The sequence below is a fragment of the Myotis yumanensis genome, unplaced genomic scaffold (genome assembly GCF_028538775.1).
Source record: "Myotis yumanensis isolate MYYU_CA2020_CCGP unplaced genomic scaffold, mMyoYum1.0.hap1 SCAF_1, whole genome shotgun sequence".
In the NCBI taxonomy this organism is placed as follows: domain Eukaryota; kingdom Metazoa; phylum Chordata; class Mammalia; order Chiroptera; family Vespertilionidae; genus Myotis; species Myotis yumanensis.
Genome location: NW_027223752.1, coordinates 57,429,578 through 57,446,136, shown reverse-complemented (window position 1 = coordinate 57,446,136; position 16,559 = coordinate 57,429,578). Strand labels below are relative to the sequence as shown.

The following is a 16,559-nucleotide window of genomic DNA, read 5'->3' as shown; positions in this document are numbered from 1 at the left end:
CTGTGCTATAGACTCACAGTGTGAAACTTGTCATGGTCTCTCTGTATGTTAATTTCTCCATCCCTAGAATGGATGCAATGGCTCTTACCAGTCTCAGGGACACATCATTAAATCACGGAAATGATATCAGAGGAAAACAAGAATGACGCACCTCGCAGAAAGGCATAGCTATATTTTCTTCGTGTTCTCCAATGTGCATGAAAATCTCGTTCAGAAGAGATGTATTCGTACCTGATTTGACAACTCCAAGCTGCACCGCAACCACCCACTTCCGAATAGGAGGGGGAAAAAATGAGAACCATTTCTGTGTGCCATTGTGTAACACAGAAATCTCTGGCCTGGAGCCCATCGCTGTGGTTTGGCAACACAATCAGCACATCTCTTTTTTCATCTCTTGAAGAAAAAAAAAACACAACACACAACCCAACAGAGAGAAAGCACCTTGAGAATAAAGGTAATGATTAATCTATCAGGCACAAAAAAAGGATAAAAAGATCCTTTTGGGATTTCAAAGCTTTTAACTCACTAATTTAAATAAATTGCAGCGAACAGGGAGTGACAATTTCACCAGGAGAGGATTAAGTCACGAGCTGTAATTGGGACAGTGCGGAGTCAAGAATAATCTTATCAGAGATCACCAGGTATTTAAGAGCAGTTGTCAAAACTTCCTTTTACACGTGTGAGTGAAGTAAGGAGCAGAAGAAGCCGGTACTGGTGGAAAGAGTGGTCCTTGGAGAAGCCGCACGATGCAGCCTGAGAAGGAATGGAGGAGGAAAAGCCTCAAGCAGAGACTGGTGTTGAAGAGCAGTTTGGCTAAAGAAACACTCTCTGAGTTCTTGGGCACGTGTATAATGATCGTGAGTATTTCTGATTTTCGGATTTCCAAACCAATAACGCCCTCCTATCAACCTAGTTCCTGGTGGAGAGTTTTGTTTTGGTTTCTTTAAGTTTGTCGGTAGATTCCTGTCTTCCAGGAAGCAGCAAGTTACTTCTAGGCTGTTTGACTAATTGTCTCAATATTAGGTTTCCATTTACTCATTTTTTCACGAGAGTTGGTGGGAGTGGAAGAGGAGGGAGCTTGAAGTACTTTTTTTTATTTCAGAGATTTACTCCGGACCCTAAGGTGGCCTTGTGATTAATGTCAGATATGAAAACATTTTTTCATTGCCTCATTGATTTATACCCTGTTTGCTTCACACAAACATTGGGGTGACTGCACTTGAAATAAGTATTGACAGCCAATAAATATGGATGGTGAGAAACAGTTCGTTACTGTGTTGATAGATCACTTGGCTCTTAAATTAAAAATTACACGAGACAGAAACAGTGTACTGTGCAGTAGCCCAGCCTTGGCTTTGTACCATTTCCCCCTCTAACTCAAACTAATCTCTAAAGACCTTTAATTAGACAATTACAAGAACCTTCTATATATATAAAGGAAGGGCTGATTCTAAACCTCTTGAGGATTTTATCTAGAGATTTGCACAGCTATTAATAAAACATTAGACAGTTTACTTGTAGCATGGGCTTTAGGTTTTTATCCTGTTGCATGTTTTCTCACATTCTCTGGACCCTGAATTTTCAGCTGGAGCCAGACCATTTGTTTTTGGGTTGTGTGTGTTTTTTAATCCTCACCTGAGGATATTTTTCCATTGACTTTAGAAAGAGTGGAGGAGAGAGGGAAAGACAGAAATAGCGATGTGAGAGAAATACATCAATAGGTTGCCTCCTGCATGCGCCCAGATCAGGGCCTGGGCCTGGAGGAGCCTGCAACCCAGATACATGCCCTTGACCAGAATCAAACCAGGGACTATTCAGTCTGCAGGCAGACACTCTATCACTGAGCCAAACCAGCTAGGGCATGGTGCCAGGCCACTTGTGAACAGAAAATTAAATCTTTGATTATTCTCATGTGTAGCAACTACTGATTTTAATTTGTTTTTAAAAATAATCTGCTTGCCGAAACCGGTTTGGCTCAGTGGATAGAGCGTCGGGCCTGCGGACTGAAAGGTCCCAGGTTCGATTCCGGTCAAGGGCATGTACCTGGGTTGCGGGCACATCCCCGGTGGGGGATGTGCAGGAGGCGGCTGATCGATGTTTCTCTCTCATTGATGTTTCTGACTCTATCTCTCTCCCTTCCTCTCTGTAAAAAATCAATAAAACATATTTAAAAAAAAATCTGCTCAAGGATTCCCTATTCCAGGTATAAATAATTTTATTTTTCTTAAGGTAATAGAGAATTGCCCATAAGCTTTATACATTAAAAGTTATTTGCTAAGAAAAAAATAAAGAAAAAAGTTATTTGGTAATGTACAGCATGGTGACTACAGTTGATAATACTGTATTGTCTATTTGAAAGTTGCTAACTAGATCTTAAAATTTATAAGAGAAAATTATAAAACTACGGTGATGGATGTTAACTTATTGTGGTGATCATTTCACAATATATACAAATATCAAAATATTAGGTTGTGCACCTGAAACTAATATAATGTTATATGTCAATTATACCTCAATTTTTAAAAAGTTATTTGCTTTGGGTAAATACATAGTAATTTAGGAGAATAAGCCAAAATTGAGAAATGAATGTGAACTTGGGAATTGAACTAGCATAAGATGAGAGAGCCATGTTTTGTGATCTCTGATAGCTTTTTTTTATTATTATTTAATTCACTCAAGCATTTTAAAGGCATTAGGGATGATTTCTTGTATTGCTTCTGGGCTGTCCTTACCCACATGATTGCGTAGGGGAGATTGTGAAGGAAAAGAGACAATCAAAGCCCAGGATTCTTTTGATGTTAGTTATTGCTTCCTGGAAAACTGTGCTCAAGGAGACAGACACCCTCAGGTCGGGGTCACGTTACTTGACAGTTGGGTCCCAAAGAGGAGAGTGGTTGTCACCCCTGACTTCTGCTCCACAGTAACCTTGCTTCCAGAGAAAGTGAAGCAAGTTCAGTGACAACTCTTGAGTGTTCTGCAGAGTAGGAAGTAAACACCCATTTTGTAACCAAAAAAGTTAAAACTTTATTTCTTAACAAGAACCTGTTGCATAATCCCATCCAGTCTAGGTTAAATAAGTGAAAATTGCTTTCAGCCATTCACTATTCTACTGTTAAAAATCAAACACAAAATCCAACTGTGTCAATATAAAAATCTAATTGGCTTTATGAAGTGATTCAGAAATTGGGCAGCATCCCATCTTAACAACTAGAAGGAGGGTCAGAGGAGTATACAGAAAGGAAGGTTTTATAGGCAGAAAGAGGTGGCACTAAGTAATTAGAGTGGATTAATTCAGGCAAGACCCATTCCTTTAGGGTAAGTCAGGGTTTTATTAGGAAGGTTTTATATAAAAAGAAAGGATTATTTTTGGGTCAGGACATCTTTGGGGGGAAAGAAGGGAAGGGTTTTTAACATGCAAATTGCCTCTTTCTATGGGTTGGGGGCAATGGAGATGGCCCAAGTGTAGATCCTTACTGGTGCTAGGCCAGAAAATTCCAGAGTGGTTGATTAAAATTATGTTTCTGGCCCTAGCCAGTTTGGCTCAGTGGATAGAGTGTCCACCTTTGGACTCAAGGGTCCCGGGTTTGATTCCAGTCAAGGGCATGTGCCTTGGTTTCGGGCACATCCCCAGTGGGAAGTGTGCAGGAGGCAGCTGATAGATGTTTCTAATTCTCTATCCCTCTCCCTTCCTCTCTATAAAGAATCAATAAAATATATTTTTAAAAAATTATGTTTTTGGAGAGGTTGAAACTGCAATTAAATCAGGCATGGAATCTAGTTTAGGTATCGTGGCTTTCAGCACAAGTGACCATTTTGGGCCTGTGGTTTTCTGTTTAAAAACTACTCCTAAGGCCCTGGCTGTGTGGCTCAGTCAGTTGTAGCATTGTACCATAAACCAAATCTCTCTCTCTCTCTCTCTCTCTCTCTCCCTCTCTCTTTCCCTCTCCCCTTCTCCTTCCCCTCTCTAAAATCAATAAAAACATACCTTTGGGTGAGGATTTTTAAAAATTAAATTAAAAAAACCCCACTCACCGAAACCAGTTTGGATCAGTGGATAGAGCATAGGCTTGCTGACTGAAAGGTCCCAGATTCCGGTCAAGGGCATGTACCTGGGTTGCAGGCACATCCCCAGTAGGAGATGTGCAGGAGGCAACTGATAGATGTTTCTCTCTCATCGATATTTCTAACTCTCTATCTCTCTCCCTTCCTCTCTGTAAAAAATCAATAAAAAAAATTTTTTAAAAAACAACAACACTCATACAACTAGTACTGTCTCTTTCCCTAGTATTCAAGAGGGGAGCTAAAGAAATAATATCTTACTATTGTATGTTGGAAAATTAGCCTTTGTATCTTCTGCCTAAAGCCAATCTATTCTAGATGAAAGGCTTGATTTCCATCTATACTGTACACTTATTTAAAGCAAACCCTGATGAAATCTATGATAGTGATTACAAGCTCAATTTTGTTGAGGCCTGTGGGGATGTACAGACAAGTTGCCACACCGACACAATTATTTCTTAATCCATAAATCTATATGGTTTTGCTCAAAGATTTCCAGAGTAGTTGTCTTTGCTGTATTACAAAATGTGCATTTTGCCTTGTTTTTTCTAGTAAAAAGCTCTGCATTCTGATAAGGCGGGGAAAGGGAGCCTTAAACAGATGGCAGAGGATGTTCAGGACTCATTAGTGCAGTGGTTCTCAACCTTCTGGCCCTTTAAATACAGTTCCTTATGTTGTGACCCAACCATAAAATTATTTTCGTTGCTACCTCATAACTGTAATGTTGCTACTGTTATGAATATTAATGTAAATATCTGATATGCAGGATGGTCTTAGGTGACCGCTGTGAAAGGGTTGTTCGACCGCCAAAGGGGTCGCGACCCACAGGTTGAGAACTGCTGCATTAGTTCTTCAGGTTTGTGAAGCTGGTTCCCCTCCTTCCCTCACCCTCACCCACCCCAAACTCTCCCACCCTGGGAGTTTGGGGCCATTTCGCCCACCAAAAACAAAACAAAGTGCTCTTTGGGGAAGCCATGTCACTTAAACTCATTCATGTCATGGTGTCAATGACTAACAAGGCCCACTGGTAGCATTAAGGGGAGAGATAGCCCATGAGAAATTCTTGGTGAACTACAGCTAAGAACAATAATTACATCATAAGCTGAGGAACTAGCTCGAATTTGGCTTTCTAGGCACTAAGATGGGTAGGTCTCCTTGCCTTTGCTAATGTCAGGGAGGAGGTCTTGTTATCACCCATAAACAGTTGGAGAAATGAAGGCTCAAAAAGATGAAATAACTGGCTAAAACCTGAAAAGCAGTAAACTGGAATTCTTTTTTATTCTAGAGCCTATACTTTCCATACCCATTACTGGAACTATTTTAGCGATGTCCTTGATAGTAAGACTCCCTCTGCTTTAACAGATTAGAGCCATAGCTTGCTTGAGGGCATGTGAGTTGCTCATGGGCATGTGAGTTTAAACCTGTAAGCACGAGACCAAATTGTTCCTTATACCCTGAAGCCAATGTCTTTACTTTCTTGGCAGCTGAAAAGATTGTTCATTGCAGGTAGAGAGGTATGAAGTGAAGGTAGAGCTCAGTCCCATGCATGTGGGCTCATGGCCTGGTGATTTCAAACTGCACTTTAAAAACGCTACATGTGAAGTTCCTGATACAAGAAACTCTCATTCAATTCCACTTCCTTTCCCCCTTTTTGTCTCCTTCCCCCTTCTGTTCAGAATTCTTGTAGTATTTGAAAACAACTGCTTTGTCTCCTCCTGGCCAAAATCTTGCAGGCTCCTTCCTTCAGCATCTGCCACAGAACTCTGCTCATACATAAATGGGAGCCCGTAAATGTGTGTTGAATTTAAATCTTTTTTTTCTTTTCTTTTCTTTTCTTTTCTCTTTTTTTTTTTTTTTTGCTGAACATTTTAGGATCTCCAGTTATTTCTCGTATGTACACTCCTCACTGTTCTGTGTATGTCCTTTTCTCTTCAAACATTTTAGCATTCTTTGACACAGCTCATCCTCTTGAAGATGCTAAGAATAGCCCAGCAAGCAGCCATGTGGCCTGCGGTGGGAAGGCATCCTTCTAGGGCTGAACTTCTGACTAGGTAGCACCTACTTGTGTATTGGGGAAGACCCTAAATTCTTTTCTCACTCTGTGTCAAGCTTGGGCATTAGAGGTCTACTTTTTGACATTTCTAAGAACGAAAAAATGTGAATCCTTCTTTTGAAAGTGACATCCTTGATGTGTGCCCTGAAGGGAAATACAATGGGTAAAGGCCTGGGACACAGACTATGGATGGGCATAGGGCAGTGGGCAGTGCAGGAGAGAGGGAGGAAATGAGATGGGTGGTACATGACAAACTTCAGACTCTCCGTGTTTCCCACGTCTGCTCCTGTCTTTCTCCATGACTTCAATGCCCCAATTCTCTCCCAGCCGGAGTCACTGGGTTAATCACTTCATTCTAGGAAGGTTCTCAGATAGGCTTCCTATAGAAATTCTAGGGCTTTAAAATGTCAATCTGTTGCCTCCTGCACACCTCCTACTGAGGATCAATCCCAAAACCTGGGCATATGCCTTGACTGGGAATCAAACCAGGGACCTCTTGGTTCATGGGTTGATGCTCAACCACTGAGCCACACCAGCAGGGCAAGAGAGCTTTTTTTAAAAAAAATTATTGATTGATTTGAGAGAGACAGGCAGATAGACAGACATTGACATCAATATGTTCCATTTATATATATATTCTTTTTTTGTTTCAGTATCTCATTTTATTAAGGATATAATGTATGCTTTTCTTGTATAACCTTTTTTTTAATTAAATCTTTATTGTTCAGTTTATTACATTTGTTCCTCTTTTTTCCCACCATAACTCCCCTCCTCTCAGTTCCCGCCCAACCCTCCACCTTCACTCCCCACCCACTGTCCTCATCCATAGGTGCACAATTTTTGTCCAGTCTCTTCCCGCATCTCCCACTTCCCTTTCCCCCCCAAGAATAGTCAGTCCATTCCCATTCTATGTCCCTGGTTCTATTATAATCACCAGTTCATTCTGTACATCATATTATTTATTCACTTGATTCTTAGATTCACTTGTTGATAGATGCATGTTTGTTGTTCATAATTTGTATCTTTACCTTTTTCTTCTTCTTCCTCTTCTTAAAGGATACCTTTCAGCATTTCGTATAATACTGGTTTGGTGGTGATGAACTCCTTTAGCTTTTCCTTATCTGTGAAGCTCTTTATCTGACCTTCAATTCTGAATGATAGCTTTGCTGGATAAAGTAATCTTGGTTGTAGGTTCTTGGTATTCATCACTTTGAATATTTCTTGCCATTCCCTTCTGGCCTGCAAAGTTTCTGTTGAGAAATCAGCTGACAGTCATATGGGTATTCCCTTGTAGGTAATTGAGTCTCTTTCTCTTGCTGCTTTTAAGATTCTCTCTTTGTCTTTTGCTCTTGGCATTTTAATTATGATGTGTCTTGGTGTGGTCCTCTTTGGATTCCTTTTGTTTGGGGTTCTCTGCACTTCTTGGACCTGTAAGTCCATTTCTTTCACCAGGTGGGGGAAGTTTTCTGTCATTATTTCTTCAAATAGGTTTTCAATATCTTGCTGTCTCTCATCTTCTGGCACCCCTATAATTCCGATGTTGGTATGCTTGAAGCTGTCCCAGAGGCTCCTTACACTATCTTCGTATTTTTGGATTCTTTTTTCTTTTTGCTTTTCCGATTGGGTGTTTTTTGCTTCTTCGTATTTCAAATCTTTTGACTTGATTCTTGCACTCCTCTGGTCTGCTGTTGGGAGTTGTATAATATTCTTTATTTCAGTCAGTGTATGCTTAATTTCTAGTTGGTCCTTTATCACAACACCGCGGGTCTCACTAGATTTCTTGAGGATTTCACTACATTTATCGGCGGTTTCTAGAAAATTCTTGAAAAACCTAAAAAGTGTCGTTTTGAACTTTATATGCAGTAGTTTGCTTTCCTCCATTTCTGTCATTTGTGTCCTGTTTCTTTGTCTCACCATTTTTTATGCTTCCCTGTGTTGGTAGAGTGGCTTTCTGTGCTAAGTGTCCCAATTACCTGAGGTAGACACTCTTGGTATACCCCCTTGTGGGCTTTGTGCACAGTCTTTTTGTAGTTAAGCCTTGATTATTGTAGGTAAAACTGGGAGGATTTGACCTCCAGGCCAATTGGCTGTGAGAATCAGCTGTGTCTACAGTGGGAGAACTTCTGTGCTGAAGACACCCTTATGCAGCAAGACTTGCTTCAGTGGGGCTTTGGTGCTCACTGAGTCTGCCCCCTGAGTGTGTCCCTTATAGATCTGAGGAGTTGTATTTGGATAGTCCCACTCTGACCACTGGGTACACTGGTTCTTGGATCTAAGGAGGTGCTAATCTAGCCTTTGTCTGAGGCTACCCAGCAGAAGCCAGCTGTAAAGCAATGCAAGTTGCTCTGGGGCCTTGGGGCAGCTGTAGTTTGTTAAGTAATTTTCAGATTACAAAGGGCCGGGCCTTTCATATGCAAAAGCCTCTGTGCATGGCTTGGGCAGGGTGGGGTCCCAGGGGATCAACAGGGCGGGCCGAGCAGTGAGCAAGCAGTATGGCTGCTCTCAGTCCTGCCTTCAGAGGTCCTGGCAATCGCCGAGAGTGCCTCCGAGAGAAAGCTGCCCTTGAGTTCCTACCAATGCCAGACAGTCCTGTTTCTCCCGTATGAGTCTGGGTCCCCAGAGAATCGCCCGGAACTGGAGCTCAGAGCCTGAGACTCCGTCCTGATTGAAAAAGACAATTGTGTCCTCAGCTGCCAGCCCTCTCCGCATGCACCTCCGTACCTTTGTATTTACTTCAGCACCGCACCTCCTCTGAGTCTTGGTATGCTTTTCTCTTTCCTTCTAGTTGTAGAAATTCCACTCGGCCAGCCTTCCTGTCATTCTGGATGATGTCTGTTATGTCTTTTAGTTGTATTTTTGAAGTGGTTGTGCGAGGCAGCAATCTCTGGTGTTTACCTATGCCGCCATCTTGGTTTCTCCTAGAAATGATCACTGATTTTTAAAAATACCTTTTCTACATCTATTGAGATAAGCATATGGGTTTCTTCTTATCTGTTGATGAAGAAAATTACATTGATAAGTATGTTTGCCATTGAATTGTCCTTACATTCCTGAGCTGTATTCCTACCTAATCACACAGCATTCAGTTTGCAATGTTTTATTAATGATTTGGACTATAAATTTTTTTATTATCTTATTCTTGTCTAGTTTTATTACCAAGGTTATATTAGCCTCATGAAATAAACTGGAGTTCTTTCCCTCTCTTTATATTTTCTGGAACACATTGTATACAATGAGGATTATCTGTTCCTTGAAGATTATTTTACATGTGCATTGTAAACAACAACAGCAAAGACAGGTGTTTCTGAGAGGTTTCTCTAGCAGTTACGCTTAATTTAGATTTTCTATTCTTAATTCCATTTTGGCAATTTATATTCTTTCCAGGAAACTACTTTGTTTTTGTTTTCAAAGGTAGTTTTTCAAAATTCTTAGTACTTTCAGGATTAATACAATGAAAGTAATAATTTTGAAATGATTTTTCATAGTATTTACTTATGGCTTTTATAATCTCTACTTATGGTGAAGTCCTCCTTTTAATTTTTAACCTGGTTTCTTTGTCTTCCACACAGTAGTTTTCTTAATCCTTTCCTTGAATTGATCAGCTTTCTTTATTTCTCTCTTTTCCCCTACTTGTCTTTCTATAAGTATTTATCCTTACATTTTTTAAAAAGATATATTCTTGAGCTAACAAAATGTGAAGTGAATTAACACTTTCTGAACAATATTAAAAAATTTTAAATCTTAATTGTAATCAACTATTCCATATTACATGTCATTATTTTCTAATATTTAAATTCTATTCTCGCTATTATTGTTATTGGTGTTTTAATAGTGAGTACTTATAAATTTACTACCATATACCAGTTCATTTTCTAATCATTACTGTATGAATCCATTATTTTGCTTTTAAAGAGATAAAAACAAATCTCCTTCTTTGTGCAGTAGAAACTTTCTTTAGGGAATTTTTCAGAAAGGATGTGTGAGGAATAAACTTTCTTTGTTTGCCTGAATGTCTTTATTTCACTTGGTAAATTTTAGGTTGATGATTGATTGATATTCCTTGGCATTTCAAAAGTGTCATCCTAATGTGTCTATTACTGCTGGTGACAAGTCTGTTATTGCTAGTTTAATTTTGTCCTTGGTAGTCTGCATTTCTCTGATTACAGTTGAGTTTCTCTGTTTTTTATTTTGAAATTTCACTATCATATGACTAGGGGTTCATCTTCAATTTAAGGATTTGCAATTTTCACCAGTTCTGGAAAATTCTCAGCTTTATCACATTGCCTCTCCCCCAGTGTCTTTATTTTCTTTGTTTAGAACTACTATTATGCATGTATATATGCTTGACCCTCTGACTTTTCTTACCTCATTCACTCTTTCATATTTCTATTTCTTAATCTCTCCATAATGAATTTTGTGTAGTTGTCTTGAATCAATCTTCCAATTCACTAATTCCCTACTCAGTTGTATTTAGCATCTGTTTAACACACTCATTAACAGTAGTTTCATTAATGTTTTCATTTCTAGAAGTGCTGTTTGTTATTGTTTTTTAATTGTCTTTTTTTCTTACATGTTTATGTCTTTTATCTCTTTAACTCACTAGGCTTAATATATTTATGGTATTTTATGATTATTCTATCACCTCCTTGTTTATTTTATCCACTGATGCTCATTCACAAAGGATCATTTCTTTAGTGTTTTGTAAATTTGTACTGTAAACACTTCAGGAAGGTTCCTTTTCTCTGTGGGAATTCCATATGGCCAGCACATGTTTGCATTTGCCTCTGCTAAGTTGCCCAGGGATATCACCCACCCGGAAAAAATATATATCATGATATTAAAACAGAAAGAAAGGAAACTGATGAATGTGGGTGCCTCCTTGAAGAGCACTTTCCTCAAAGAATGGCTCTCTGGTCCCTTCCTCCCACATGAGACGGATGACCATGAATGACTAGAAATCCCATGCTTTCTCTAAATAGGCTGGTTCTTAAGTCTTTAGACGCTGAGTCAGTATCAGCTGAAGGGAGATTTCCCTTCAGGCTTTCCCTTATTAGCAGTGACATCACAGGCCAGACTAACATGGAAACTTTCTGAGTTCCAAAGGAACTGGGGAGAAAAGCTGATCCTGGGTCTCTGACCTCTAAGAGCTGCAGACGCCCAAAGCCAAACTTGATTCTGCCAATCAGAACTCTGCTTTTTCATCGTGACCCAGAAATGACTCTGACTTTGAAAGGGGAAATACTTTTGTTTTCTACTTCCCAGAAGTGGGTTTGGTTGGTTTATCTTTAGTGACAAAGTACATTGCAACATGTTTTCATTACTTGACAAGAAAGGAGAACATAAGAATGAGAGCAGAAGTTGGCTTGCTTTTACTCATCAACCTTGTGATGAAGATATGGCATAAAGTGAAGGACAGGTGAGGAAGACAAGCCTCATAAAAGGGAGTTAATCAATATAACTGATCTAAATGCTCAGACAACCCAGCAGTGAAGGTTACTCCCATCATCCTGTGGGCACCATATTCATGTCTGATCTAACATTGCTACCTAAAAACAAAGTAAATGTTTAAGCAAAAAGATGCTGGCAAAATTTGCCCAGCACCCGACACCTTTTCCATCTCGATAGATTGGCTGGTCATGCTCAGACACAGACCTGGGATGGCTAGTCAATACCAAAAGGAAGTGAGGGCTTATAGTCCCTCTCAGACTAGAATCAGCCCACATGCTCTTGTCTCTGAAAGTTTAGACTTCCTGAGGAGAAATCTTCCCCAAATCCTATGCCTCTATCCACAGTGAGTGGTTAAAGAAGTTGGGATATGACTAAAGAGACCCAAAACACTAATTCAAAAGAATATTTGTCTGAATCCCTATGGTCATTGAAGGGTTATTATAGATGAGATTTGTAATATATATATATATATATATATATATATATATATATATATATATATATATATACTGTTATGCCCAGATTTCAAGATCCCCAGCAGACCAACAGGGAGCCAGCCAGTCCGATGCAAAAGCATAAGAGTCTGTATTTCAAGCTAGCTTGAGCTCCCCATCCACCACACTCACCGACACAACGGCAAGCCAAGTGGCCGAGAGAGAACCCCGTGTAGAGACGGGTTTTATAGGGGGGGGGTTGGAGTAAGGGGAGGAGAAAGGACTGTGCTCTGCCAATTGGCCAGGCGCAAGTCGGTGTCTTGTTCCTGGGTGTGGCTAGCAGAGTCTTAGACTTCCGGGAAGAAGCTCCTTGCCAAGCCCTTACCCTGGGGCAAGATGGAGGGCCTAGCCCTCGCCCTTTCATATACAATGTGCTAACATAAGAAACATTCAAACCTACAGAGAATTTTTATGAGTTTGAGTCAAACTGATGACAATTGCCAGGAAGCATAATCCTAAAGGGCTAAGAGAATGCTCTGGAAAATGGCAGTTTTTCACCTCATTTTATACATCACAATCTAAAGAGGAGGTGTGAGTGGGTTACATGAAATCCATTGATGATCGATTAGGGAGGTGGGAGAACAAAGGGGTGGAGAGCTCTGGGATTGGATAAAAAGTAAAGTGATAGACATATACTTTTACCTAGGTGGGGTACAGGATAGTTAATAACACAATAATAATAACAATGAGAGGATTTGTGGTCTTTGCCCAGAAGGGTCTGGAAAAAGCAAAGTTACCTTGACATCCCAAAGATATGTTATCATAGATGCAATAGATAGGCTCAATTAAGGTAAAGATTTACTTTTATCAGGGAAGATTCTAGCCTAGGACACGACTACTTGCCATGAACTGCTTTTAGTTAAAACGTTTTAATTTCAGACCATCCTATGTGGTTACTTTACGTCACTGAGTTTGTAAGGCTACCACACAGACCTCCCCTGAACTTGCCAGGTTTAGTATGTGGAATATTCAAAGAATGGAATCTTACCACTTGTGACAGCATGGATGAACCTGGGTAGTATTATGCTAAGTGAAATAGGTCAGTCAGAGAAAGACAAATACCATGTGATTTCACTCATATGTGGAATTTAGAGAAAAAATAAATGAACAAACAAAATAGAAACAGACTCATTGACACCGTGAACATACAGAAAGTTGCCTGAGGGGAGGGGACTTGAGGGAATGGGTGATAAAGGTGAAGGGATTAAGAAGCACATATTGGTAGTCACAAAATAGTCATGGGAATGTAAAGTACAGCATAAGGAATACAGTCAATAATGTTGTAATAACTATGTGTGGTAACAGATCAGTACTGGAAATAGTGAGGGGAACAGTTTGTAAAGTATATGATTGTCTAGCCACTATGTTGTACACCTGAAACTAATACAAAATAATATTGAATGTAAACTATAATTGAAAAAATTTAAATAAAAAAAGAGTTCATTGCAAAGGGATGCTTCCATGAAATGAACTCTTATATTGCTACTGAAGATAGAGAAGCCAGTCTTCATATGCTGATACGGAATGACTCTCTAAGCCAGTGGTTCTCAACCTTCCTAATGCCACAACCCTTTAATACAGTTCCTCATGTTGTGGTGACCCCCAACCATAAAATTATTTTCATTGCTACTTCATGACTGTAATTTTGCTGCTGTTATGAATTGTAATGTAAATATCTGATATGCTATATGTGTTTTCCGATGGTCGCGACCCACAGGTTGAGAACCGCTGCTTAAGCTATCAGGTAGAAAGAGCAGGCAGAGAATGGTATTTATCAAATACTCCTGTTTGTATACACACACATATTTTTTGACAGAATATACCATCAAGTATTGATAGTAGTTGCCTGTGGATAATAAAATATTAAATCTGGGGGTGGAAAAGAGACAAATTTCTTATATTTTATTGTATACCCTTTGTAACTGAAAAATTTTTACATGTTCATGTACATTTTCTTCACTCCCCTTGTTGCAGATAAACTGTCAGGTGGTGTGGGAGAATTAATCAGCTGGGCACTCAGAGAATATTGAGAAAAGTTGCCTTTATTGCAGATTTCACTAGTGCCACGACTCAGGGGAGTCAGTCTCCAAATCCTGAGTGATGAATACAGACGAAGCTTTCCCTTTAGACCCTTTAGTTCCTTTGTCCCCCAAATATGGACCAGGCTGCCGGACCCTTCGCAGGCTTTGTAGCCCCCCATGAGTTGGGATGGGGGGTGTGAGACCACATTCAGAGGCCTGCCAGCACTGGTGCCAGCCCCTCTGGGGACTGTATATAGTTCATGCTTTATGGCCTCTGTAAAATGGGAGTATTCCGGGAAACAAGTTCTATAAGGCAGGACAGGCATGACAGATAAGAATGGAGTTTGATAAGAATGGAGTTTATTGGCAAGCAAGAGTGCGTCAGAAGGCAGAAGGCAGATTATTGGCACAGATTCAGATAGCTAGCCCCCCCAAATGTCTTATTTTTCCCTTCACCCTGTTGCCCATAAAAGAGTTCACTCAGCAGAGTTTGTCCCCTCCAAGTTTTAGGCAATCCCTTGAAATAGGTTCTGAAGAACACTAGTTCCATGAAATGCAGATAAGAATTAAGTGAAAGAAATTATGCTGTCTTTCCCAAATATACTTGGGAAACACTGGCTTAAACTAAGCTAAGCAATTTTTCTCAACTGTGGAAATTGCCATGTTCACCGGAAATCTCTAACAGGGGAATAGAATATGTAGCTGTCCCCAGATTGACTTTGCCACAGATCCCTTTTTTTGAGGAGCATCTCATGGAACTATTGATCTGTGAAATATGTTTTAGGAATTGAAGGGCCTAGGATAAATCTAAATCAAGTCAGCTCCCAGAATTCCTCGGTCTTCAGGACTCTTCCAGATTGAGAGTGAACCATGGTATTCTTGACATCATTGGGCCACTGAATAAACAGAGAATTGACCTCAGTAACCTTCATCCACACACAGCGCACTCAGATCCATAGTCATTCCAGTATGAACATGCACACCTTGATAAAGAAGTGCTTTATTGGATTCTTATTCTGGCCCTGGGATTGTGATCAAGCTCTTGTCAAAGCTAACATTATTTGGGATGAGTTGAGGGATGTGAATGCCTGGTGTAGGCCAGAAAAGAAGAGCATTGTTTTTTTCAGCCTAGCAGAAATAATGGAGTTTAGTCACCTTTCGTTTCTGAGGCCCAAGTCTGTTCTTGGTACTTTTTTCTACTGAAAGCACTGAGGTTGGCCATTTGCCTATTCACCTGCTTCTCAAATCTCAAATTTGAGATTCTTCTCTTTTTATGAGCCTGCCCTAATGTCATCTCTTTCAAGTACAGCTGGTTCTTAAGGGTTGATTGATATACTGATATTCTCTCATGCTGCATGCCACCAAATACTTTATTTGTAACCAGAATGTCCAGGTTTCAGTCCTGGTCCTTTGTGACTATTTTTGTTATGATTGAGAAAGTTTTGTTTTTTAATTAGAAGACTAACTGACTGGAAAGCCATGCACACCTATGCATTCTGTCCTAATAAAGGGAACAAGGAGACCTGCCGAGACAGCAGCAGTTGTCATGGGAGAAACACAAGGGTGAGAACCTTAGGCCTGTCTGCAGACTTGGATTCTGTCACTTACTTAGCTACTAGAGGCCCGGTGCATGAAATTCATGCACGGGGGTGGGGTGGGTCCCTCAGCCCAGCCTGCACCCTCTCCAATCTGGGACCCCTTGGGGGATGTCCGACTGCCAGTTTAGGCCTGATCCTTGCGGCAGTTGGACATCCCTCTCGCAATCCGGGACCGCTGGCTCCTAACCGCTCACCTGCATGCCTGCCTGATCACCCCTAACCACTCTGCCTGCCTGACTGTTGCCCCTAACTGCTCCCCTGCCTGCCTGATCGCCCCTAACCACCTCTGCCTGCCTGCCTGATTGCCCCTAACCACCTCTGCCTGCCTGCCTGATTGCCCTAACTGCTCTTCCCTGCCAGCCTGATCTCCCTAACTGCTCTGCCCTGTTGGCCTGATCATCCCTAACTGCCTCTGTCTCGGTCTTCTGGACGTCTGGAAAGTTGTCCAGAAGATGTCCGGTCTAATTTAACATATTACGCTTTTATTAGTATAGATATGAATTCTGTCAAGTCGTCCTGTCTTCCACTTTTTAAAATGGGGATTAAGTATTGGAAAGAATAATGGAAGTAACATATGTGAGAGTGCCTGACTCAAACCATACATCCTGTAAATGAGTGCCCATTCGCCGATCCAGAGGTCAAAATTGTGTGCATGCTACCTGTGTGAACATGAGAAATTCTCTTGATCTCTTAACCTTTCTAAGCTTTGTTTCCTTATTTGTATAATGGAGACAGTAAGAGAACCTGATTCATAGAAGTTGTTGTATGGGAAGTGCTTAGCTTATAAAAAACACTCAATAAATATTAGTTGTTACTATTATCATTACATGTTCCAATGGATATAGTCACATAAACTAAACAGATGTATATAATCAGGTGGAGCAGA

At 40.4% G+C, this 16,559-nt stretch overlaps 1 protein-coding gene across 1 annotated transcript in view; it reads left to right on the top strand.

Annotated features, from left to right (window-relative positions):
* Positions 1–431: 431 nt before the first annotated feature.
* The window catches only part of AQP9 (aquaporin 9), a 36,868-nt gene continuing 20,740 nt past the window's right edge, over positions 432–16,559 (top strand). The window contains exons 1-2 of the mRNA XM_070404393.1: positions 432–454; positions 546–857. Coding sequence (XP_070260494.1) covers positions 747–857 — 111 coding nt within the window. The 5' untranslated portion in view covers positions 432–454; positions 546–746. The remainder of the gene's footprint in view (positions 455–545; positions 858–16,559) is intronic.